The sequence below is a fragment of the Rhea americana genome, unplaced genomic scaffold (genome assembly GCF_003343005.1).
Source record: "Rhea americana isolate MKP2758 unplaced genomic scaffold, rheAme1 scaffold_317, whole genome shotgun sequence".
Lineage (NCBI taxonomy): Eukaryota > Metazoa > Chordata > Aves > Rheiformes > Rheidae > Rhea > Rhea americana.
Genome location: NW_028186443.1, coordinates 763,718 through 790,825, shown reverse-complemented (window position 1 = coordinate 790,825; position 27,108 = coordinate 763,718). Strand labels below are relative to the sequence as shown.

Here is a 27,108-nt window from a genome sequence, read left to right as displayed (position 1 = left end):
GTTGGCAGCGTGGCCGCTGCCGCGGCGCCCCCTGCGGGGCGCGGGCTCCGCTCCCCCCCCTCCGCCCCTCCCCTCCTCGCCGCCGCGCTCGGCGCCGCGGCAAAGACGCGGAGGTGGCCGCGCGTTTGTCGCCCGGGGCGCGGGCGCCATGGCCAGCGAGCTCGGGGACCTGAGCAGCCGCGACGCGCGGACGGTGTGCGAGGCGCTGGGGCGCTACGAGGACACGCTGCGCGGCGCCGTCAGGGAAATCCACGCGGACATCCAGGTGTTCAAGCGCGGCGTGGGCCGGCAGGTGGAGGAGGTGTTGCGGCTCGCCAGCCCGCTGGCGCGCACCGTCTCCGAGCTGCAGGAGGAGAACCGGCGGCTGCGGGCGCAGCTGGAGCGCCTGGCGCGGCGGGTGGAGGCCCTGGGCCGCTCGGCGGGGCTGCCGGCGCAAGGGGCGGCGGAGGCGGCGGGCAGCCCCCCGGCCGCGGTGCCGGGACTGGAACCGGGGCCGGGGCCGGGGCCAGCCGGCAGCAGGTTCTCCAGCCACGCCAAGCTGGCGGTGACGGGCCGCAGTCAGGTAAGCATTGGCCGTCGTGGCGAGGGCCAGGGCCGCGGTCAAGGGGCTCCGTGCTGGCCCTGCGGAGTGTTTTGGACCTTGGGCTTCGCTTGTGCAGCAGAAGGTCGCTGGGGCTTTGGCGGCTGCTGTGGCAGATGATGCTGATCATGGTGGTCTTGGTCTAACTGAGGTCTTGGTTAGAAGTGCAGCAACCTGCCTGTTCAGTGTGGTGAGAAGTAAGGAAAGACGTTGAGACAGTCGCAGTTACACATGTAGGTGTATATGCAAGTATATATCTCTCTGTGTATATGTATATATCTGTGTGGCAGCAGTGCTGTTTGCCAGCTGGCACGTGAACAAAAGACGGCAGCACAGTCTATAGCAGGTGGGAATGCACTTCCCTGAGACAGCGACAGCGTCCTGCAGTGAGTTGCACTGTGCAGCTCCTACGCTGCCCTGCTGCAGCCGCTCCGTGAGCAGAGCTGCACACAAACTGTCGTTGTTTCTATGACCTAAACTAGCAGGAATGGATGCACATTCCTCCCAGTGATAAAACTGCTTTTGCAGCATTGTGGAGCCTTATAAATTGGTTTGTGGAAAACCCAGCTAGCAGGAAGCTCAGCTGACACTGAAACTTTCTGCATCCTGCTTTTCCTAGATGTTTGGCTCTCTGGAAAGAGTTGAGAGTTTGGGTATGTTCCTTAACACCAAGAGGTGGCAGCCAGACAGTGCACAGTGATTCAGTCACATAAAACACTGTAAAGTTAGAGACTTGTCTTTTACAGATCACAACCTGTTTCATATAAACTTGATTAAGCAAGGTTTTGCATGGGACCTTTAAGGTTGTTGAAGCATGAAAACCTGCCCTATAGGCTGTCTGGGCTTTTGGGATGGAAAACACAAGCTTGGAAATGAAATTCATCCAAAGTTAAATTGCTAGGAATGAGTCTGCATTGTATTGCAGCCCTTTTCCTCCTCATTGACTGGAGAATAGGACATACAGCTTACCATAGCTGGCAGTGTAATGGTAAAGCTGCTGCAAGATGCAGTGGTCCAATGTGATTACGGCAACTTTTGCCTTTTCCCCCAAAGGACAAAACTGAGCAGCATGCATGTTTCACTTCCCTTCTTTTTTTGCCCCATGGAGCCATCCATGCTTGTTTGCATTGCAAGGAGCAGAAGTGAACTGAGTGATAGAGGAGGAACAAGGGGATGTGATCTCTCACACCATCTCACCTGCTCTATCACTGCTCTCTAGATGTATTGTGTACTCTGCATTCTGTGATTAGTCTTGCATAAGAGCTATGGTTATATGCAGCTCCAGATTTTTGTCTGAGTCAATCTGAGCTCAGATTGACTAGAACCTTCCCACTCCGCTTTGAGAGTTCAGGGAAGATCACTGAGGTACTGATAGTTCTACAGTGCCCTCCCAACAATTTTCCCCTGGAGGGCTGGGCAAATTCAAAGTTAGCACAGCTGACCGGGAAGGAATCTTAGTGCTCAGAACCATGGGAGGTGCTCTCTGCTACACACACCGAATGCATGCAGTGAAAACCTGGTTGTGTGTGTAAGGCTGTGATGTAGCTATGCTAAAAGGGCTAAAGCGAGAGCCTAAACCTGTGTGCTGGTCACCTAGATTCTCTATTGAAAAGTGTTCCCTCAGTTGCCTGCAATTTCTCCTTACATGACTGAAGCACTTTAAGCAGAGAACCATAAATGGTACTGTGTATGTTTCCAGGTGAATGACTGGCTGAGATAAAACTGGTGGCACTTCTAGCCTTAGTAAACACTTCTGTAAGTGAGATACAAGGGGGAAATAATACTGTTCTAGAAATAACAGCAAACAAGATGTGCTCTTTTGCTCCTGAAAATGTTTATTAGTTAAATTCCTTTTATTGTGTGGTCAGTGCAAAGGCTTGGCTTCTGGGTCTTTCAATGTTTCTAGCAAAATATTTAGATAAGAATTAGTAGTTCTTTTGTCAGATTGCAGATTGGATACTGGAGATTCTTAGCATCTTTGGTGATGTGAAACATGATTTGTAATATTGCTAGATTACACAGAAATTGCCTTGAAAAATAAAAAGTAAAGTGAAGGAGTTACTAGCGTGGATCAGAAGACATGAACCTCCTTTTAATTCTCCTAACCTTTGTGCTGTGCTTAAAATCTGTTATACAACGGTCCTAAGTGCTGCTTTAAGTGGATCCAGCTGCCTTTAGTCCTGGTAGCTCAGTCTAGTGAGGGGATTGTTGTGGCAGGATCACCTTTTGTTTGTCTCAGTTTTCTGCACAAGACAGTGTAGTGTTGCAAAGGGTTTGTGCTGTCTGTGTTCCCCTGAATAAGATTCCCCAGTTGTTGGGGGATTTAAGGATTGGAGGTTGGTTGACTGTTTTAACAGGAATAGCAAAAAGGGCTTATTTAATAGATTTTTTTTTTTTAATGGAGAAGTTTCAGTGTCACTGACTCCTGCAAAGCAGGGTAATTTGGAAGGTAACTGGAGTTCATTAGCTTTAATACCAGATGGTAGATTGTGGTACCTTTCACTAAAATAATCTGGAGTCCATGTTGTTACATTGGGCAGTCTTAGTTGTGGCACTCTTCTAAAAGATCTTAAAGGGAAAATTGCTTATCTTTCTTGCTACATGTTGGAAATCTATTAGATTTGAGATATTAGTAATAAAAGGTGACTTGCTTTTTGCATTCACAAGACTAGAAAATCCACTTGTTCAGTTGCTACAGCTAGATTTGGAACTATCTGGTTATTCTTTGACTTAGTCTTCAACCAGGTAGATCTTTCTGAAAACTGAATTTTATAAACTAAATATGGACTAGACCTTCTGTAACTATATGAAAGGAAATAGAAGGTGTGTTCGAAAGACTTTGGAAATTAGCTCTGTGGAATATTTCCGTATCTGTGGATTATGACTGCAGAGCAGAAAGGGGATGTCCAGATTCGGCCCTCACAGCACCAAGTATACAAACTCAAGTGTCAGAACCCCTGGATTGGTTTAAAAGTTATGATATTTTTTAAAAATTAGGATTGGGGTTTGCCTTCTGTTTGTTTTTGTTTGTTTGTTTGTTTGGATTTTTTTAACCTTTATCCAGTACTTGTGGTATATATAGACTTTTTTGTCCATAAACACTGGGGCTTGGAGCTGGTCTGAAATTGCTGGCTAATGTAACATGATTCCTGGAACTGGAACAACATGACTTATCAAGACTGTGAGAGTTATTGATTCTGCAAACCAGAAGTCATTTTTTAGTTTCAGGATGTTTACGTCTTTTTAATAGTAAGACCTATATGTAGCAAATGATATTCAGGCAATGAGGTGGTCTTCCATGAGACCAGAACCCCCACTGCAATAGGTTCTGTATGTAAATAAGATTGGAATGATTTCTGTCTAGAACAGATCATAGTCTAAAAACCATGATAGAAGCAACACTACTTAATAAGTAGTACTAACTGGTTCTCCTATATATTGTATGATGTCTCCATGCATTAATGTTCCATTTCTCCAGTAATGTTGTCCATGCAGAAGGCAGGGGGGACGAACCGCTTCCCCCCACCCCCACCCCCCCATTTACAGTTCGTTCTTCTGAAAGAATTGGGCAATGCTCTCTTCTTGTGGTGCTTCATTTTGGCAGAACACTTGAGAACGGCATTTTAGCTGTTTAAATGCTAGATCTGTTCTGTCATTTTTTTTTTTGCATCTGATACAAGATGCATCAGATGTATTTCTCAGGGTAGGGGACAGGTCTCTGTGAGCCAGAGGTGCCCCCCTTCTTCCTCCTGATGCTTAGTGTTTCCTTGTTCCAGTCAGGTCTGTGGTATGGAGGAAGTACCTATGAAATTCAGTTCCTTCCAGTTCCAGATAATTTTGACTGTTGAAGGCAGTATGGGAACTGTCACTTAAACATGAGTCCTGCTCACTTAAGGATCTTAAGTGGCTGAGTTGACAACTCCATGTAGGGTTAAAGCACTGATGGTTAAAAATCCTATATACATACCAGCTGAAGTTATTTCAGGCTGGATTTGGATCACTTTGCTTGAGGGATGGAGGAAGGGGGCTTGTATGTTTTTGCTTTCATTTTCCTGATGTAAGGAAGAGAATCATTAGCACTGCTGTGCATGAGAGTAGATTCTGCCTCAGATAACTACCTTTCCTTAATGCATACATATGGGGTCTTTGCCTGTACTCACGCTTGTGCATAAATGCACTGCTGTGATTGCAATTTCTAATTTTCAGCTGTTGAAATAACTTTCACGTGAAGAGTCCCATCTATCACTTCTTCCAAGAGGCTGTTTTGTGTAGCTCAAGATTCTGACCAAAATGTTTCTGTCATAAGCTACCCATGCCCAGAGAGTTGCTCTAACCTTTCTAAATGAGGCTAGCAAGCGCACTTGTCATGATGAGTTAGCAAGGATTAGTCAGTATTTCTATGAATACAAGTGCCTGCTCCCAGTGTCCCCATTTTTTTTCTTGCAGTGAACTCTGTGGAAGCTGTAAACACTGGCAACCTAAGGTTTACTTCTGTAGCAGTTCTGAAGTTTGGGAAAGTTTGAGATTAAACGTAGTATCTTGGCCTTATTTTGTGATTATGATCATGTCTGTAATGCCCACACTTTGGTTCAATTCTTCCTGCTAGTTGAAGTTTTTGTTAGTGCATGATAGGAGATTGCTAGCAGTTTCTTCTCAAAACTGGGGAAAATAGCATTTAATTAAAAGGATGTTGAAGAGTGCTTGCTATGGGAACTGGCTAGCCAATTTTTTTTAACAAAAAATGCTTAGATTGTCCTTTACTGATTTTTTGTCTTTTTTCTTCTTTCTTTTTCTTCTTCTGCCATGAAATTTGAGAAGCTGAGTAAGCTATAGAGCAAAATGAAAATGCTGCTCTGTAACATGACAAAGGTTGGGGGAACTCTTCCAAAGTTACCAGCTGTAAAAAAAGTTTTGAAAGAGTTGCATGTACTTTTTGCTGCCTTTTCAATGCGGGAAGCAGATTAACTCATTACAGTTCATGATGAGAATTCGTGGTTCTTACAAACTGACTGGGGCTGAACATTGTTGGAAATGTGATTAGAAACTTTTATTGCCCAAAAATACCCCCAGCTCATTAGTCGATCAGCCTTGCAGTCAGAACCATGCTGATATACAGAGCATGTTCTATTCTGAGTCAATTTAAGCCATATTCAGAAAATAAGGGTAAGCTGAAAGTGTAGCCTCTCCCAGTAGAGAAGGGTACAGTGTGAAGTAAGTTTACAGAAGCTGCATGCTTGGACCACTTACTGTGGTAAAAGCCTGTAGAGATTGTATTTCATTCAGTACACAGATAATCCTATGTGGTGAAGTCAAAAACAGCAACTATATTTTTATCTCTGTAGGAAATAAATCCAAGTATCACTTACCAAAACCTAGTAGACTATTGTTCTAAGTTTGCATGTGCTGCCATTCTGGTAATGGAAGCTGTTTGAATCTGTTTTCCTATGCATAGATTTCAGAGTTCTCCAATAAATAAGAGCAGGCAAGATCAGATACATGAGTTGAGCAGAGCTGTCAGCATTCTGCTATGCCCAAAGCTTTGGTGGTACACTGGACAGCTAACTTCTTGATCAAGTAGGCATTTTGAGGTTTAGGCTAGCTTAGAATGGCACCCTTGTGACACGGGAGATCAGCAGCAGGAATACATTGACTTAAGAGTCAGCAGGTCTCATTGCTGTCACCAGCACTGGGGAGAAGGGGTAACCCACAGTACTTTTCTGCTCCCCTTTCTTTTCACGCTGCAGTCTTTCTTTTGCAAGGGCTAATCTGTCTGGCCACTGTTGCTAATGTGCATTGCTTTGTACAGAAATACCCTGATTTTAGGTGAGCTTCTAGGTGTTCCTGGATTATGTTTCATCTGTAAACAAAGTTGCATCAGAGCTGCATTCAAATGATTTTTTAAAAAGCATGAAGTGATGCTATTTGAATGGCTGCTTTTCCTCCAAAAAATTTGCAACGTCCATCTGACCTCCTGCAGACCTGATCAATCTCAGCCATGTCCAAACTGTAATGGGAAAACCAGGGCCCTGCTTGTATGTGAAGAGCTGAARTTCAATACCTAGCTCAGGACTAGGCATTAAAGTCCAACTTGCACTATCTTCTTAAAGTTACTTAGATTTGTGATTTCGATTTTGCCCCATCTGTAACAAAGGGTACCAAGAGGATAAACTTTGTCTTAATTACTGTTAACATCATCTTAGTGTGACATTATATTATCARTTTTAAATAACTTCTGGAAAATATTTCATCTCAGAGCAGTTATAGTAACCAGAAAATGCCTTTCATAAAACAATATAATGCCACAAAAGGAAGCTGAACAGGCGTTAAACAGACAAAATTAACCTAGTACATACTGCATAAGGATTTTCCTGCATTATCAACATAGCTGCCTACATAACAAAGGCTGAGATACTGAAAACCACATCAGAGATTGAGATGTGCCTTCCATCAATTATCTGACATCTTAAAAAAAAAAAAATTAACTCTCTCCTTTAAATATATTTGATTCCTGATAATGTATTGTCTAGCAAAAATCATATCTGGCATAACTTCATTGAACTGCAGTGGCATTAAAACACCTAGAAATAAATTGCCCTATGATGTTGTAGGTGAGACAGACAGAAATGTAAACTAATTTAAAATACATTTTTTTTCTGATTGAAAATATTGACAAATAATTACTTTTGGTTCTAGTCAGAACCAAAACAAAAACAATCATTTTTGTAATGACTATTACTGTCATGAGCATTGAATTCAAAATAAAGATGTCTGTACCTTGTATTCATATTGCACTTGCCGGCTGAAAAGTTCGACAGAAGGTTAGACTCCATCAGTGGCAAATTCAGCAGAAATAGACTCTGCTCCATTTGTTCATTCCTGCTTCTTGATTATCCCTTTACTTATTCTGGTGTGGCAGCTTGTGTGCAGTGAATTGGCTCCATGAATTTGCGTGACTTCTTTTTATTATCCTGTACAATAAAAAAGTGGGGTTATTTTTTTATTCTTTTTTTTTTTCTTTTTTCTCTCCAAAGTTTTTAAAACTTAAAGTCAATTTCATGATTCAATTTATTGGGTGGTACAACAGTTGCATTGGCATAACCGGGAGTGCAGTGTGGATACTATAGTGGAGCTCCTGAAGCCAGTATTGCAGCTGAGGAAAGGTTATGCAGGATTGTGTCCCAGACTACAGATTTGAGATTGAGGTCACTTAATTTTTCACTGGTACAAGCATGTAATTTTCAGCAAAAAGATTCCTCTTTCGCTGAGGTAAAGTCGATCTCAGAGCAATTAATGCCTTAGAACAAAGCAGAGGAATTGGTAGCAGAAATTAAGGGACCTGGGTTCTTGGGCATGCCTACAAGGGTAGGTTCAGATAGTCATCTTATGATTTGGGCGTGAAGGAGACATATGAACTCTATCTGCGAGCCTTGTAAGTGTTCTTGTATGGGTCCGAGTTAGTGATAATACTCTGGGTGAGATTTTGGTATCAGTGCCTGAGATTCAACTTCATGTTATATTTAATCCAGCCTAACTGCAGGCAGCTGCTGCTGCTTCAAGAAACTGCTATGCTGCCATCCTCCTATATTTTGCTACTTGCTCCTGTCCTGATCTAATAATGTGACTTTGTGGAAAAAGGATGTGATAGAAAACTAGGAGTTTTGATAGCAGAAGGATTTAATTTTTCCTTTGCATGGGCTGGTGCAACTTGCTCTGTGGTTGCACAGTTCACAAATCTGATACAAGGGAGATGGTGAAAACAGAAGGCCAAGAACRGGGAAAAGAGCAGGGCTGTGCATTTTAGCAGTAGCACTCAGGGAATGTAATAAGAAACTACACTCACAGGCTTTGTACAGTTGATGAACATGATTATACAGCTCTCCCATGATGGAGCTGATACCCAGCTTGCCATGTTAGTCCACTATCTGCTTCCATCTCTAGCCTCTAATCTTGACTTTTCTTGTCACATTGTGGGCTTCCAGTCCCACTTCTTGAGATCTCTCTGCAGTTGCTGTTCTGTTGAAAGATCTGGGTTTGATACTTACTGTGCACAAATATATCATATTTGCAACTGTTTTCTTAGCGTTTTTTGCTGACTGCATTAATGCTTTTCCTTCTGTTTCATGTGTAAACATCATGAGAACGGAGGTGAGACCTAGCATATCACTTCCATGTACATCAGGAGGGAATGACTGAAGGTTTATTTGCAATCAGAGAATGAGAAGATAGCCATATGAATTAGCAAAGCATTGTTCGATTAAGACTTTTGTCTATATAAATGATTGTGACATAAGAGGAGTATGAAAGGTATGCAGAAGGGGAACACAGCACTGTGTGGAACAGCTTAAAAGCTCAGTATTTTTCTTTTCCAGATGACTGTGGTGCTACTTTTTTTTTTTTTAAGTGTGCATTCCTATGTTAGCCACTGTGATTTGGAAGTCAGATTTTCTGATATTTTTGTGCCAAACTTTAAATTGCTTCTCTAACCAGACCAGAATTTGAGCACTGCTCTTGCAAAGGTGGGAAAATACTGTGTGTTTGAAGAATGAATTTTTAAAACAAGGTCTTGGAGCCATAACTGCACTGCTGAGGACTGATCCCTTGTAGAAGAGTATGTTGCTGTTTGTCATCCTTTTCAGGCACTGAGCTCCCTCTTCTACCTGTCTGTGATTAGATTTCTGGCTTTTCTTGCAGCTCAAATTTATGTGCTGCAGTAGCCTTATCACATGTGTTTGTAGTTGAGCATGATGCCTTTGTGAACAGAGAGGACTAAAAATATTGTAAGGGTTTTCTGTTTTGATGCTGTCAGAAGAGTTTCCTTTCCTACTTGCTGCTGTCTATTTAGCAAACAGCATGTTAAATGGCTCATTCCTGCACTTCCCCCCACCACCTCCATGTGCTTAGTACTTCCAGGCTTCAGTAAACACAGAAAGCCACGGTTTGAGTGGGACCAGGACCATGCATTGCAGGGATTTCCATTGCCTAGCAAATGCGGTAATAGGTTAAAAAAAGTGTTTCCTCTTGGGACATTGTAAATGCCGGCTCAGATAGATCTGTTTCAACAGTACACATGCAAAAACGTGATTTCCATGGTTAATATTTGCTGGAGTATATGTCCTGTTATTTACCATTTCTAACCCCAGTGTCAGGATTATTTTCTTAGAGTGGCAGAAAGTTGGGGTGACTTACACTCACAGCTTTTGTACTGCTGTACAGTAATGACAGATTGTGGGAAGGACAACAGCAGAGAACTTGCCCGCTGTGGTCAAAGCAGCAAAAAGATGACTACTGGGCTAGGACCACCTCTAAAGATCTAAACACATCTTAGCTCCCATTGTATCCTGATTCCACTCAGCAGTTAGACAGCCCAGGAGTAACTGCATGATACATAATGACCTGGGATGTACAGGCAGGCAAATTCAGTGATCCAGTAGTTATCTGACATTACAAACTATGAAATCTTCTAAATTCTTATATTTGGTAAACAAAGGCTGGATAATTCCATTTCCTTCTTATTATAGTCTTAGGAGTGCATTTTCTGCAAATGTTGTCTTGGAATGGTGGCGTTCCAAGGTCGTCTTGATCCTCATTTAGATGCAGATTTTTTAAAAACTGACTGTGGCATAGCTGAGGGCACCTGCTGAAGCTGCCAAGGTAGAATTGTTCCTTACTGTCTGTTTTTATCCAGCCTAGCTTCAGAAAAGGTTCTGTGAAAAGTGCTTCTACCATTTTTCTTCAGGGATAAATTCCATGCACAAATGATTTCTTGATATATTCATAGTGTTCAAAGCTTTTCCTTAGCACTGCAGAGTTACTTACTGATAGAGAATACTTGTGTTATCTAACAGACAATGGCTTTCTGCTCTAGGAAAAGAATTAAGGACTAATTGTGGTGCACTTCTTGCTAGTATCTGGCAGCCTTGTTTGCCTTTCCCTACACGTCATCCCTCCCCATTTCTGACATTTGAGTGATCTCTTTATATGCAAGGCACAGAGGTTCAAAACTTGCCTTGTGGAAGTCAGTCATAGTTTAAATGTAAGAGAAGGACTGATTTCCTCCAGCATGTGTTAACAAGAGAGGGAGGTGCCTCTCTCACAGTCAGATAAACAGCACTTCCAGATCCAGTGATTTTACCATGACTCTTCTGATAATTAGTGCTTTTATGGAAGACTTTCGAAGACATGGATTTAGGGTGTGGTTTTTTTTTGTTGTTGTTGTTGTTTTGTTTTTTTACAGTTTGACCTTGTTGCAGGCGCAATCTTGAAGACATAGCAGAAGTGCACCTTAGTGGTTCAGAAGGAAAAAAATGTTTGTATTTCTTTTCTTTGTAACTTTGTCATCTGGTGCCCGATTTTTCTGAGTGTGTAGAATTTTCACTGCTGGATTATGATATTTGCCCATTGATGCAGTTTCTGGCTGAGGATCTCAAAGGTCTTATTTATTTGAGGTGAAGGAGCCCTGCAGCTGTGGAAAGTATTATTACTGTACTTTAAAAAGTTATATCTGAGCTGCAGAAAGATTAGTTCTAACAGCAAGCCTGAGTGAGAAGTACAACTTATTAGTGTTAACTTTCCCTCCTTCAGGTTATCCAATTCCTCATCTTGCTGTTACATGGGTTATGTGAATCAGTACTTCACATTACTAACTACAGATTTATGTACTTGTACCTCTGCTGTTTGCAGTCTACATAGCCAGCGTTGACAAAAGGAGTAGTTATGCGTGTTGTAGAAATGGGGCAAAGTGCCAAACTGTCAGAAACTCAGCACTTCCAAACAATTTTATTATTTTATTTTATTTTTTTAAGAACTTCAGTCACACTGTATTGAGTGCACAGCAGAACCAGATACCAGATCATCCAGTGTTCTAAAAACACAGCCATCTTTCCCATCCTCAAGCCTAGCATCAGTTTCTTCTACAGCACTGTTAGCCAAAATGTGGTCAATAGGTGGGCATAAAGTAATGCAGTACCTGTCACTGCATTAGGAAGTCAGTTCACTCTGTAAGATGGCACATGATCTTTGCAATGACCACTTTATTGCACTGTTTTGCTTCCTTGCTCTCTTTGTTTTAGTGTAAAATCAAACCACCAGCTTTTTCCATGTTTCCTTTACATAAAAGCAAATGGAGAGATGAATTAAGTTATCACATGTATACACACTGCTGTATATCTGTATCTATATGTGGTTTTTATACTTTCCTGCAATATACAATCTTCTTCACTATCTACCTTCTGTCTTTCTATCTGCCTGTCTTTTTTTTTTTTTTTTAATGTTTGGATTGAGTAAACATAAGGGCATATTGCTTTTTTAAATTTAGAATATTTGGGGGCTATCTTGCAGTTAAATAGCTTTTAGAATAAATTCAGACTTTTTCCATGGACTTCATCTTAAGGAATTTGACTATACTGCTTTTATAATCTGTTTCTGGAAAGTGACATTTTTAAATTGAAGTAATTGTGTGACTGTGAAGCAGTTTCTTCTTTTAGTTCCTGTAGCCAAAACTCATGTAGTTCCTTGCTGTTTACAAAAACAAAAAATTCTTGACTGATTTTCCTGGAAATATATTGGCAAACATTAGGAGAAAAAAATGGTGCTTTTTTGAGAAAATGCTATCCTTGCAGAAGTTGCAGGCTGTAATTCAGATGCAAAGTTCTGGGATGATATTTACTTTCTATAATGCTTTTACCATATGTTATCAGAAAGTGCCAAATACCACTTTTCATGCAGCAAACAGAAAAAAACTGCATACCAGAAGCATTTTATATGATGTCTGATAAATGTGTAAGCATAAAGCGCTCTCTAACCCAATGTTAAGAGAAGTTACGGACTTGAATCTGCAGTTTATTTCACAGGGAAAACACTGACTATCTCATAAACTATTTCAGTGCTTTACTTGAAAGGATATAAAACACTATAGAAGTAAAAATATTAGAACTGAGAGCAGTAGAACTGAGAAGAGCAACTTAAAATCAGAAACACAGTGCTATTTGTATGGAATAAACCTAACTTTGTTTTATATGAACTGTACAGAAGGATAATGGATTTTTTTTTTAGTAGCCTAAGCCATACAGTTAAGTTTGTTCATGTGAATAATCTGATTCAAGAAAAAGGGACTCTTCAAGTAAAGTTTTGCATGGTGCATCTCTCTTTCCAGCATGGGGTTTCTACTGTTCTTGCATCTATTTTCACAAAACCATACAAACCTTGAGCCTTTTCTTCTGAGGTCATGGACACCCTCAACTTTTGGTACCTCCAGTATACCCAGGTCCTGCAATGGCTTAAACATATGTATAACTTTGCATGTGTAGGTAGTCTGATTAGCTTGAATTGGCATATGTGTGTGGTAATATGCAACCTGCAGCCTTTGGTAGTTTTGAGGTAATTCTGTGGAAAATGGCCCAGAAACGTCTGAAAACAAACAGCAGTATTGACTAGAAAAAATATTTTAGATATGTGTAGCAAGGGCAGAGGTTTCTGTTAAAATGCCCACAAGCAATTCACTAAAAGATACCCCTTAGGTCTTCTATGCTTCCTCTAGTGCTCCAGCAAAATCTTAGTCCTGCTGAGTCTTTTCTCATTTATTTCATTGAAGCTGAGATTTTTATGCCTATCCTAATGTAACTTGCAATGATTTGGACTTATTCCACCTCCTTGTGAATGTAATGGGATTTTTGCCAAACATAACCAAGGCTTTGTTTCCAAATATATGATTAAATGAATAGCAGYTACCTTCATCTGTTGTTTCCCACATGTAGATGGAAGCTTTTGTCCACTAAAGCATCTTGGACTTCCCTGTATTCTGAATAGGGTGGATGGCCTTATTTTAAGTTACATAACATTAAAAATACAAATATGTCAGACTTTCTGACATAAAGGGAGAGCACAGGATGGTCAGATCTGGAATTACAAAGCTCACTTATTCCCCTGTCTCCACGACTGTGCAAGGTCTTATGTTTATCATCAGTACAGTGGAGGATGATGATAGATCTGTCTACCAAAAGTGCAACAGCCCTCCCAAGTGCCTGGACCCTCTGGGAACATTATATGAGGGTTGACACAAGCATCACCAGTGCTCACTTTACAGGTTTAGCTTTTGGGGTCAGAGGATTGCTCCCATCCTTTATTGTAATAGTTAGCATGAAGAACATCTGTTCTTGACTGGGGTCTCTGAATACTCCCCAAACTCTTGCTGCTGTTTGAAGTTTAGCTGTTGTGTCCATTGTCTGTTCTGACAGAGTGTAGACCTGGATGACCGCCACAAACCTGAGTTTAGAAGAGTTTTTAGTTCTTCCATCATTGAAAATGGGCATCAGTCTTCAGCAGGTAGGAATGGGAAAAAAATGAAGTAGCATTACTTGTAGAATACCAGACCCTGGCAGGTACAGAGCAGCCCTTGGATGTTGCAGGCATTAGAATCTGATATAGTTTTAGCATGAATACTGTAATGTTTAACTTTGTTTCCTAATTAGGAGGTTAATTGGTAAACTTCACTGTTAAGCATGCACTGTAGCATTTGATTAATTAGAGCCTATTATTGTTTCAATATCTCAGGGTATTAGTGATGATAACACCTGCTGTTCTGGCTGCCACTGTAGCCTTACATCTCAAAGCATTTTGCAATTACTAATCTAATTTCATACTTCAGTGGGGAAAGGACTTATCTCTGTTTTTGAGGTATACATCATTTCACAAAACTAAGAAAAGAGCAAGAATGTTGTCTCCTAATCCATAATAGGAGATTTGGGGAACAGGGGTGGTGGTGGTGGAGTGTAAGCAGATGCAGATGCCAGTGGATTAAATCATCTGAAAAAGATGCACTAGCTGATATTCGTGTAGGACAGGTATATCACTGCAAGGTCTATACAACCAGGGTTATATTTCAGTTTCTGCAGTATGCTGTAAATGGTATATAATGTCCCAGAGGAGGAATTAGTAGAGTAGTTCCTGTAGCTTGTAAAATAAAGTAGTGCATGAAAATTATTTTCTAACTCTGTGAAAATCTGCAAATAAATTCACCTCCTCTCTCTCTTTATTCACTAGATCAGGCGAAAGTCTCCCACGAACTGACCTCTTTTCACATGTCAGACTCTTCTCCTGAAGTGCATGCCCCTGCAGTTGCTTTACAGATGCCCCACCTTCCTGTTACTGCAGTAACAAGGATATCAGAGAAGCTTTCAGGAGAGACTGTCTCTTCAGCAGGAACAACTAACGTGTCTGCTAGCCTGCCAGCACAGAGCAAGAGCAAAAATGAGACAGTAGTGAAAACTTCCAACCAGTCAGGTAAGAGAGACAAAAATTGTTTGCTCATTGATGCTGTGTCTGGTTTCACATCTTCCAGAAGCTGAGGGCATGGGCTGTCCTTTGACCTCATGAGAACTGTGAGACCTAATTTCTAAGACTACATATCCCATAGTGGGACTCTGTAATTTGGAAAACTGTATGACTTAAGTGGAGCTTTAAGCCATAATACCACATACTATAAGAACTTCTTGCTCCCTAATACAGGTGAGTGTACAGTGCAGCCTATTCTGTAGCACAAATACTCAATAAGTATTTATTTTCAACTTGGCCAACTAATTTAATTAAACTTGCAGGAGTTTTTAGTGCTTTGAGATCTCAGGCACCTTGTGAAGTTAGGCTGATGTTGGCCAACAAGTTCAAAAGTCATTTGAAGGGGTAAATGACCAACAGCAGACCAGTACATGTACACAAGAATCAGAGTGATTGCAGAATCTTATTTTCTCTCTAAACTGAATTTAAAAGAAAGAAACCTCATCTGCTTTGATTCCTTCTCAAGTCATTGAAGTTTTAATTTCTGAACTGTATTTCACGCACACTTACTGATGGTGACATTTATAGCTCGGAGTATGTATATGGGAAATTACAGAGAGAGGTCAGAGAGAGACTAGATGGATTTGCCAGTAAGAGCGAGGGATTATTTGCAGGTTCTTTTTTCACCTTTTCTTTCATTAAAGGTAAGAAAGTAGCAAAGCCTTCCTTTGTCTTTTTTCTTCCATTTCAGTGAAGGCCTGGAACTCAAGTTCATTGAGAACAATGGGTTCATCTACCGCTGCAGGTGAGTGTTCCTATCAACATTTCCTTATTCAGCACRTGTCAAAAGGGATTCTATGTGCTATCTCTGGGGTTGACCTGAGTGTCTAGGTCCAGTTTCTAAGTCCTTACAGACTACATGCTGATTCAGTTACCAGAATATCATATCATCTCCTTCTGCTATATCAGATTCTCTGGTGGTTCAAAGCAAGGGATGCTTACCCATATTTACACAGTAGTGTATGTGTGTACTGTTAGGCAATCTCTGCTACTGAAATAATAGGTGCCAGAAAAGTGAGGCAGGACAGACAGCTTGAGAGGTGAACATTTCAGCTGACCTAGTGAAACCTATGGCTGAATGTGAGGTAATGTAATTTGGAAAATATTGTGCTCACCCTGTGGGTGTTGAAGCAGCTTCATTTGAGCAGAATAGCAGCAAGTAGTGTCCTTCATATATGTGTCAAAGGATAAAATGCCTTAAGGACTTTTGGTTTCAGTCTAAATAGATGAGTGGAGCTCTGTCCAAAAGTACTTCTAGTAGATGTCACCAGGCTTTTAATTGTCCACACAGTGGACTAGCATTTGACTGTGACCTCAAGTGTCAGTTTAACACAGAGGTAGTTGGTGTTGAACAGTGATCACACTTCTTAATGGAGATTAYACCTATATGCAGACATTTACCAGACTGTTTAGAAGTCTACATAGAAGTCTAGCTGATCTGGATTCCTTATAAAGGCAATTGGGAGAGATCAGCACTTCCAGAAAGTAATTTGGACAATGATTAGATTGTATTGCTTCTAAGGTACCAGTCTTTCTTCTTTGCCTATAGAAGGAGAAATAAAGAATAAATGAGTGGCTTGTGCAAAGAGCTTTGGATTTAATGTGTTAAAACTGGGCAAGTCACTCCATTATTCCACATTTACTGAGCATAACTGGGGTTCAGTGCTGGCTTGTAATAGACAAAGGACAGATGGTGTAGCCTCTGGGGTGGAGGGAAGAAGATGTAAAGACAGTTTTAAGCCAGCTTTGCAGCCTTCAGACTCCGTTCAACTTCAGAAGCAAAATGGTTTCTGGTGGAAATTAGGTAATTTAAATTATGCTCTCAATCGTGGCAGTTTTCCCAGGACTACTTATGTCTGCCAGAATGACTGTTGAAAGCTGACCTGTGGCACCATTTCTTCCTTTCACTGAAATGTCCATGGCACCAACTCCAGAGTGCCTTCCTCAGAGGTCTGCAGGAGGGCCTGAAATGATCTGACTTTTCCAACACAGTTGTATCAAAGGCATTCTCCCACAGTCTTTTATGGCCTGTTTACACCTTCTTGCAGCAGTGCARCAATTTTGTAGAGAGACTGACCTGGGGAAAATTCCTCCCTAGCTTGTTAGCTTATATTGGAAGTTAGACAGAGGCCTGCAGCTTTTCACTATGGTAAGTAAAAATCAGTGTGTGGCTGAAAAGGATTGAAAACATATGAGAAAGAGAGAGAAGTTTCAAACCTGATGTATCTTGTTTCTTCCTGCTTTTTATACAGACAAAACCTCTTCTGTCACTAAATCTGTCTCAGCCACAAGCTATGGGATGAGTAGTGGAACCAAAACTGATGAAAGGTAGGCATTTTTCATGATTTTTTTATTAGACTGCTGTGCTTGTGATCTAAATAGACAGGTGTTCTGCTGGCTTAGAGGAAAGGTGAGTCTCAGCTGCTGTAACTTAAGCTCATTAAAGATAGTGAGCTTTTCTGAGGGGTAAGTGGAGCTGTGATGGGAAGATGTAAAAATCTTTCATAGAACAGTTTAAAGCAGACCTAATCAAATAAAGCAGACCTATGGTGTTAGCCAATAAAACTCTGCAGATTATGGTTAAGGGGAGCAAGTTGTGAGCTTTATCTGTTTGCAGAGGAGCCACAACTTGTCTGTTCCTCACAGAAGTTAGGAAAGTTATGATTCAAAAGTGATCAAACAGCATGTTAATAGAAATTGAATAGGTATCTGCAGAGCCTAGACACCCAGCATTTTTATAAACCCCCAAAWGCTCCTTTAATGGCCATGCCAGGTCCTTTGAAAACACTTTTAAAAAAATAGTCAGTTGTGTCAAAGTTTGTATTTTGAGCTTAGTTTTGGAAACCAATACATGACTACTATTAAACATTCTTAGTTTGACGGCCTAGAGTTTAGCTTGTAGCTAAATGCCTTGCAGGATACTGAATACTTTCAGCCTTATTCCAAAAAGATGAGTACCACACATTTTTGACTGAGAGTCACAGTTGCTCAGTGTAGGATTACACAGTATCACAATTACTACTATAATACTCAGGTGTCCTGAGCATGCAAAATATCTGTCAAGAAAAATGAGGGGACAGGCAGTTTAAATATTCTGAATTAGGCTTGCATCTGACTTGAAAATTATCCCAGATTTGGCATTACATTTCTTCTAAGTTAGTTCCAACATCAGCACTTTGATGTTTGAGTCATGATAAACTGAGCATCCTAGAGAACTTGCCGTCAGGATATCTGTCCTCCAGCTGTAACAGCGACTTCAATTTAATTGTTCTTTGCTTCACTTTCCCCATCTCTGTATTGGGAGCACTTCCAAATGCCTATGTGGGTTACCTCATTAATGTTGGTGAAATGCTTTAGGGTTCAAATAAACACAAATTAAATATAAACCCTTGCCTTCTGGATGAAATTATTATCTTGCTTTCAATGACAACTGAAAGTTTCAAACAACACTGACATAAGCTCAGGATTCTGTGTACTGTGAGTAAAAATTTCAAAGTAGTTCCCAAATTACTATTCAAGTTCCATTTTTAAAATATGGTTTAAATCCTCCAGGAATCCATAAGTTAGAATTTAAAGGCATTGAGTGCTCCTATGTGGCTGCAAATCTGTCTCTCTCTCTGTCTCTCTCTCTTTTTTTTTTTTAAAGATACCTAATTGTTCTACTGCATGTTATAAGGCCTTTGTGACTTGGGCCACTATGTCTTGTTTGTAAAAGTTCCTTAGACAGTTAAGTACTTAAATGCCGTTTGTAAATAAGACTTTGGGCTTTGCTGAAATTGCTTTTGATTCATTCAGTTCCTCTTGAAACTGTTTTGGGAGGTTTAGAATAACCAACAGTTGGAACTTTATGATGACTTCTGAGTACAGTAGAGTGTTTTTTTTTTTCCTTTTTTTCTTAATTGCATACTTTTCATGTTTCTTTTCTGCAGTGCCACTGACAGTTATTATGATGTAATCCCCAAGTCTCACTCACCTCCTCCTACTGTACATCGCCAGGTTGAAAGGAGGCGAGAACTGGTGCGATCTCAGACACTCCCACGGACTTCAGGAACACAGGCCAGGAAAGCGCTTTTTGAGAAATTTGAACAAGACAGTGGAAAGTATGTCACCCCCTTATCTCCAGAATGGGTTTGGTAATGGGAAACTACTTTGTTAATTGTTGACAGCAGAGGACAGTTAGGGTAGAAGTACTCTTTCAAAGTAGGATTTTGAGCTCAGGGGCTATGAGGTCACATTCAGCTCTGCTGATGTCACAGACCAAGCTCCAGAAATTAATAGCTACAAATTGTTCTGGCTTTAGAGTTGTTTAGCTGAAGAAGTAGATGCCTCTTACCTGAGTGTTGTGAAAGCTGCCTTCTGCATAGTTATAAGAAGAGACTGGAAATACAGTGACTTTCTGCTGTCATTCATTAAGGGCCAAATGCACGGACTGTCCTTCATGCATCATGATCAGGGTATAATGTAAATAGAAGAGGGCTTGGGATCCTGGCTTTAGTGAAATCAAAATGAGTTTTTCTTGCAGGACCAACAAGTTGAAGTTTCAGCCCTGTGTTTCTCAAATATTACCTTGACAAGGATAGGCCCGGGCAAGATTGCATGATGTAGTTCACAAGTACGTTTAATTTTTTCTAAAATTTAATCTGGTCTCTGTGTTAATCTTCCAGAGGAAAAGGAGAATCCAGAGCTAAGCTGAAGAGGTCGCAGAGTTTTGGGGTTGCCAGCGCTAGCAGCATTAAACAAATTCTGTTAGACTGGTGTCGCTCAAAAACCATAGGATACAAGGTGAAGATATGCTAGCACTTTCAGCTGTTTTTCAAAAGAATTTACCCCAAAATTGTACTCAAAAAGTGAATGTAAAACATGCTTGACAGCGAGTTACCTTCCTCACTGCATTCCAAAAGATGAAGTTCTGTATGATGCTATACGAGCAATGCTTTAAGACAGTCAATCACTGCATAAGAGAGATTCTGTATGCCTATCCAAGCAATGTATGAGGCTTGGCTGAAAGCCTACATTTTTGTGCATATAGATACAGACTTCACTCTACACTTTTTTTTTTTTTTTTTTTTTTTTTTTTTGTAGTTGCAGACTGATTTTTGCATTGTCCTCATATATGGTAACATCTTAACAGTATGTAGAGACTATGTTCCTTTTGTTTCACAGTGGATCAAAGTACACTCTACTGGAGTTAAAGAAGTAAATTTGTATTAAATGGTAGAAGTTGAATCACCCAGTTTCAGTGAGCTCATTTCTATGAGGTTGTATCAGTATAGCTAAGAAGAGAACTTGGCTGTTGAGATTTTTATGAATTTTACCTGGTTACTGCAACCCCCCCCCCCCAGTTTCCAGGAGAAAGGATTCATTTTTCTAGTTTTTCATAATATGTGATCTTGAACATTATTGTAAAATATGCATTATTTTATATGCAGAGCTATAAAACAAAATATACTTAAGCAGACCTAATGAAAATGACTTTTTGTAGCTTACCAGAAAGATCAGGGTTTGAATTTTCTTGGGGGTTGGGAAGGTAGCATGAAACAATAGCCCAAATACTTTCCATTTCACTGAGGCCATTGAAATTGACAATAAGCGTTAATGCTAAGAGTCAGGTTTTGTCACAGGCCTAATTTTTCCCATATTTCTACCTATCTGTGTGTAAACAGGCATTCAATTCAGTTGTAGAAGGCCTTACTGATTAGTAAAAATAAGCAATCTTGGTCTTTTTCCAGTGTTATACACTGTCACAAAATAGACCATTCTTCAATTACAAATACTTCATAGGGATAAGCAGTGGCCACAGCTTCCACAGTTACTGCACTGGCACACTGGGCCTGCTCCAGAATTCACTGAAGTTAACAAGCTTCTTCCCAGTATTTTCAATGGGCTATGGATGCCACTTTTTCTCAGAATATAAATAATGGACATACAGAGAGGAAGAAAAATGTAAAGCCTGTGCTTTGTGTGCTTACTTTGGTTAGTGGGAGAGCAGGCTAGAACACAGCAGTGAGCAAAAGCAGCTTTCTTCTCAGTTCCTTGTGCTGCATTAACATGTGTATCTTTTCATCATGACAGCACATTGATCTCCAGAACTTCTCCTCAAGCTGGAATGATGGGATGGCATTCTGTGCCCTTGTGCATTCTTTCTTTCCTGAAGCTTTTGATTATAATAAGCTTGACCCAGCTAATCGCAAGCAGAACTTTGAGCTAGCTTTCACCATGGCTGAGTGAGTATCCCATTAGATGTCTTGTGAAGTGCCTCCAGATCAAGTTTCATGAGACTGGGCATCACTGAAGGGTTTTGTCATTCCTCTGGTAGATCCTACATCACAAGCTTACATGTGTCATGCCAAAAAAAAAAAAAGGTAAAAAACGGGAACTTCGGTAGTCTAAAATCAGATGTGGTTTTATCAGGCACCTGATAATTCATTAGAATCCAGATATAATCCAGTGTTCAGATCTTTCACAGTCTTCAGGAACTTTCCGAATTCCGCTTTATAACCTCTGTGCTCCTAGCAGCCAAATGGTTTCACCTGCTGCATTTTACCCCAGGAACGTGTCTGTATACAGTAGATGATACTGCTAATGGGATGGCAACTCCCGTATGGTATGTTGCCAGTAGATACTCAGCATGACTTCTGTGTTTTTGCATTTCTTAATTGAGCAGTTTCCTTGAACTGAGTTTCTTTTGGCTATTCTATGGCCAAGAAATGCAGAATTAGATGCTAAAGCAGCTGCGTTGGGGGGGGGGTTACAGTGATATTTGGTTAGCTCTACGAAGGATTATGAACTGGGAAGAAAGCTGTTAGCTCTACAAGATACTATCATTGCAGACAAAAGCTGTTCAAATGTCAGCCTGTGAATGCATTACCACACAGAACACAAGACTTGTTGTCTTCAGTATCACAAGTTAACCTCATGCATAGGCTGGCATTAAACAAGTTCTGATGCAGAATTACAGAGGTTTGAATCTGTAGTAAGTGACACTAGGACAAACTCATTTCAGCTCAGTGAATATATTTGAATGCTTTGTACTTGTACAGACTGATGGAAATGACTCCCCAACTTGCAGCAGAGGTTGCATCCATATAATACAGCACTTGAAGAATTAATTCTTTTGGCATTACTCTGATAAGAAATCTCAAAATGGCTTGTATTCATTCAATAGCCTATTGATTTAAACCTCTCTGGTCCACAAGACACACAGACTAACTTTCTGTGAAAAAAGGCAGAACTGTGATGACTTCTGTGAAAGGCAAAACTGATTTAACTGTGTTCTTCACTTCAAAGATCAGCAGATAGGTCTCTTGGACTCCTGCAGATGTTTATTCTGTTGCTGGACAATGTGCAGTTCAGATGGTGTTTCTTAAGACTAAGGAAGCATCAGGAACAAAGCTTTGGCCTTTTCAGCACTGTCAAGACCGTGCACAGCCTCATGACAGAGCAGATGTTATAATGCAGAAAAACAGGGTCTGCACTATTCTATTGAAAAATCCTATACTCTGTCTCTTTATTGTTCCATAATGTATTCAGGGTCAAAAGCTCCAGAATGCACTTAAGGTGACTCCTTCACAGAGGTTATGAAAGATTGCTTATAAATATGAGAAGCTAATATTAAGAATAGGACAGAGGTAGTCAAATGCTATACTTCATGGAAAGTCAATCATTCTAACAATGTAAAGCACTTATTTTGCAGTTCTCTATGTAGACAAACATTTGCTGGTGATAAGGTTACTGGTGTAAGTAAGTATATGATTTAATTCTGTAATGGCTGCAGCATAAACATATCATTTAAATTGGATGATTTTTAGTAGCATTTACATTAAACCAGCCTTAGCACTGATGCACAAAATTTGAGAAATCACCATGTGATCTTTGTTTGGACTGAGGAGGAAAAAAAACTTTTTTTTTTGTTCTTTCAGTCATTTTGTTCTTCAAATGACAGAAGATTCTTAATGAATTTGCCAATCTCCATCATAAAAAAGCAGTCGGAGTTAACAGAGCACAAAGCTCTGATCAGCAAAAATCAGATGAACTTAAAGCTTCTTTGACAATCCCACCTGCCTGATACCTGATTTGAATTTGATGCATGTAAATAAACCTAGCCTCTCTGGAAAAAATGTATCCAAGTAGTTTAACTTTTGGAAGTGGATTTTGTGGAAGAGTTCACCTCCATTTGTACATTGCTTTGGCTTAGCAAATGTGAAGGTTGAGTTCAGTGTAAGTGGAGTTAAATCAGGGATGAAAGTGTCTCAATATCTTAAACTTATGACGGCATTTTTGTAAAATGGACAGAGCTAATGCTGAGAGTAACATTCTCCTGATTCTTTTTGATGCAGTATTCCAGGGAATTAAATGAAAATGGWTTTTTTTTTAAGTCATTAAGTCATAAGTGGGAACTTCTCAACTTGTCAGTCATTTTGTTTAATAGTAGAGAGAAATGTTAACTTTTTGACCCAGTATCAACATGACTCATACTTGCTGTGTAATTGTCGACTTGTGTAACAATAAGGACACACCATGTGGTACGCAGCTGGGTTCAGTAGACTCTTTTCAATTAATTACAGGTTGCAGGGATACATGACTACAGCTTCCTAAAGCTTCTGAAACAGCTTCAAACACTGGTACCAACACACTGAAGCTGTAGGATTCTTTTTCTTTCTTTCTTTTTGGAAATAAAAACTTATAGAACTGGATTTGTCATTTGCCATTATAGAAGAAAACTTTTTGAAATTTTTAGTTGGCTTTCCTTATGCAAACCTATGTCAAAGGAATTAGTTTGGGAAGCAGACTTTTATGTATAATTATTTGTACTCCACTTGTTTGAGAGTTGAAAGAGAGATATTTTTAGTTAGCTTATCTCTAAAGACAGTCTTCAAAAGTTCCAGTGTTTTCCTATCCCACTTTATGCATAAAAATAAATACAGGGGACAACAGAAGGCCTAGGCCTCAGCAGATCCTCTCTTTTCTGCTGGTCCAGATCTCAGTCTGGCTTCTGCTCTCCAACATGATGAACATCTGAGATTGTTGTCCAAGTCACTCAAACCATGGGAAAGGGGATATTAAAAAAAAAAGGGGGGGGGGAAGAGGGGAACAAAAAGACTCCACTCTTTTTGACCTTCTTATATAGTAATGAGAAAAACTCATGATGTATTTTGTTATGGGAAACAATTCACAAACTCAGATGGCATTGTTTGCTGAAACTTGGGCAGAGGTGTGAGATACTGGGCTACATGCTACAGACACCAGTGAAAAAAAAAATCTGCTAGGCCTTGGTTAAGATCCCAGTTTTCCATTGTCACAAAAATTAAAATCTGCAACATTATCTAAGCTTGACCTTTTTCATTGTTAAATTGAATGATGGGATAACCCCCAGGATACTCTTAGATACCTCAGTGATGCCTGTATCAGAGCAGCAAAGAAATCTTAGGAGTAGTTACATGCCTTAGCTTGAACTCTGATGGATGTTTTACTATTACTACAGGAAAATGGCTCACTGTGATCGTCTTATAGAAGTGGATGACATGATGGTGATGGGCCACAAGCCAGATCCCATGTGTATCTTCACGTACGTACAGTCTCTATATAATCATCTACGTCGCTTTGAATGAAACCAAGGTCGCCTCTCCAGCCAGAAGGGTCAAGTTCAGTATACTAATGGGAAGACTGATGTGTTACAAATAGAATGCAGTGTTATTTTTTGTTCTAAAGCTTTTTACTATCCTGCTTACATTCAGCTGTGTTGCTGACTACAGTGTTACTAAGCAGTCTCTCAAAGTGTTGATGACAACAATATGTCAGTAATAAAGGGGCATGTTTTAAAAAGACAAAAAGCATAGGGAAAGGTAAATGCTGTCATTTTGGTGCTTAGTAGAAGGCTGGGTGTTTTTAATATTCTTGTGTTGTAAGATCTCTGGAAGCTAAATTCCATTTCATGTCTCCACTAGATTGGGGGGACATGGTTTTATGCAGTGACAGGTAACTGCTGTGAAGCTGTTCTCTCCTAAAATGAAGCTTCAGCTCTAGAAGACGGCATCTTTCCTTCACTTTTCTGTCCACCATAACATAAAAGAAAACACAGACAAGGAAAACTCCATTTAGCAGATGTAAGCTTGGCTATCATTAGGGCAGCAAGCTCAACAAATTTGAGTGCCCCAACAAACAGGACTTAAACTGTTCTCTTCAAGCAGAACAAGAATGCCAGCTTTTACCTAGTGAGAGGGCCACAGACACTACAGTGTTGCACAGCAGCGTTTGTAGTGGTTGACTCTAGTGATTTTTGCTCAGGAAAGTGGTTGATGCCTCTATTGGAGTCGTGGATTCATTTCTTGCTTATGAAGAATAGCAACAGTTGGGGCTGTTCTGTGTGAGGCTGTGTGCATGAATTAGGATTACAGGAAATGAGGGCAGTTAACAAGATACAAAATCCTCAACACTTGTAAGAGAAGCAGGACTGCAGCATGCTTTGGCCTAGTTGCTGGAGGAGAGCAACTCTCTAATGGGGACAAGGAATGTCATTTTAATGATTAAGTGGCCAAGCAAAGTGCAGAGAAGTGTTAATAAAGTGGGAATTCTGAAATGCCTTAGGCTAGTTTCTGATTTCAGTTAAATTAGTGCTAAATTCAATATATTTCTATTAACTACAGTGAGATTGTTCCAGATCTACAGTAGGCAGAAAGGTTATGTTTTATCCTTTCTGGCTTTCTGTTTGCTAGATGAACAAAGCTTTATTTTCACAGTGAATGTTTAAATCAGTAAGAATAGCACACTTAAAAAAAAAAAAAAAAAAAAAACTTAATTTCTTCCCTAAAAACAAGCTCATAGAAAATAGAACTCTGCTCATGCAAAAGAATGGTTTTTAACCTGCATTTGTTTGTGCTCTTGGTAGGTATTTATAAAGATGACTTTGGTTCTGTATTGATGACCATTTATAATAAAATATATGTCAAACACTTTTCCTGAAGTACAGCTTCTGTTTAGAATGAAGTTACAGATGACAAAATGTTATGATACTGTGTGCTCTGAATTTTGTTTTCAAACAGTACAGAAGTTCAGTTGCATTTGGAATGGGAACTTGGTTCAACGACCCTTTCTAGTCAAGTTTACTTAAGAAATCATAAATTCATCGGTTACTTCGCTAGCAGTCTCAAAAAGTACAAAAGTGTACAGAGATAAAGTGCTGAAGGGCTAAATCATCATGCTTTTAGCTAGCCTACTGCTATGATACAATGGAAACAGTTTGAAACTACAGTTTAAATATACATCTTAATACATATCTGAAAGACATTTGTTCAAACTAGCAGGATTTTAGCTAGTATTCATTTCATAGCTTTACTGCAACTGGGCAGAATTTGGGAAGGCTGTTGACATATTTGTCATTTGGCTGCATTGTCTTCAGTTTTTAACTTCAGTGACTATCATTCTGAAGAGTAGGTATGCACTTGTTGCTCCACTAACTGCACTGAAAGGATTAACATTTAGTATTTCTGTTTTGGAAAAGTAATCAAAGTCAGCATAATAGGAAATCTGTATGCAACTGGCACATGCAATGCTTATAGTTACATTCTTAAAGCAAAACACTTCTTGTTAACTAGCAGAACCAGGCTCCATTGCAACTACTACAGGGGCAATACTGGCTTTAAACATCTCGCTCATTCATAGTCCCTGATCAAGGATGACTCCATGTGACCTGAGTGCTAGATATACAGGTAAATGTCCTGCTAATTTAGTCCTTGTAGCAAAAATCTCTTAAAAGAGGTTTTAGACAGCAATGTTATTGCCAATTTACTAGGAGGAGTTTACATCCTTCCTGCAGTTTTATTTGTTTTCACAGTTACCTAAAAGCTATTGTACATGTTTTCAAAAACTGCTCCCAACTTTTTACCTGGTACTTGACTGGAAATACAAAGGAAACTGCAAAATGATTACTGGGGGACAGAGGGTTTGTAAGCTAGTTTTAACTGCTAGCAGTTCACATGTAAAGGGATGAAGAAGACAGTACTATCACATAGCTTTATAAAAATCAACAGCTTTAAGCATTAAGAGAATGAGTGGGATCTAAATGAAAAAAATCCCAACTACTCAACTGTGTATTTTAATTGAAATTAAAGCATGTTATGTATGTATACTCTTGGCTAGATTTTTTTTTAGGATTTTTAGTTCAAAAAATGCAGAATGTGTGCGTATATATACAAAACAGTAAA

General features: G+C 39.9%; 1 protein-coding gene across 1 annotated transcript; it reads left to right on the top strand.

Annotated features, from left to right (window-relative positions):
- The first annotated feature begins 81 nt into the window (after nt 1-81).
- On the top strand, nt 82-25,851 carry SMTNL2 (smoothelin like 2). Its single transcript, XM_085310339.1, has 9 exons — nt 82-562; nt 13,813-13,900; nt 14,618-14,857; nt 15,600-15,653; nt 17,161-17,236; nt 18,838-19,008; nt 19,573-19,690; nt 20,981-21,132; nt 24,390-25,851. Exons 1-9 carry the CDS (start codon nt 149-151, stop codon nt 24,514-24,516), a joined length of 1,440 nt encoding a protein of 479 aa, XP_085166465.1. The 5' UTR covers nt 82-148; the 3' UTR covers nt 24,517-25,851.
- The last annotated feature ends 1,257 nt before the right edge of the window (nt 25,852-27,108 follow it).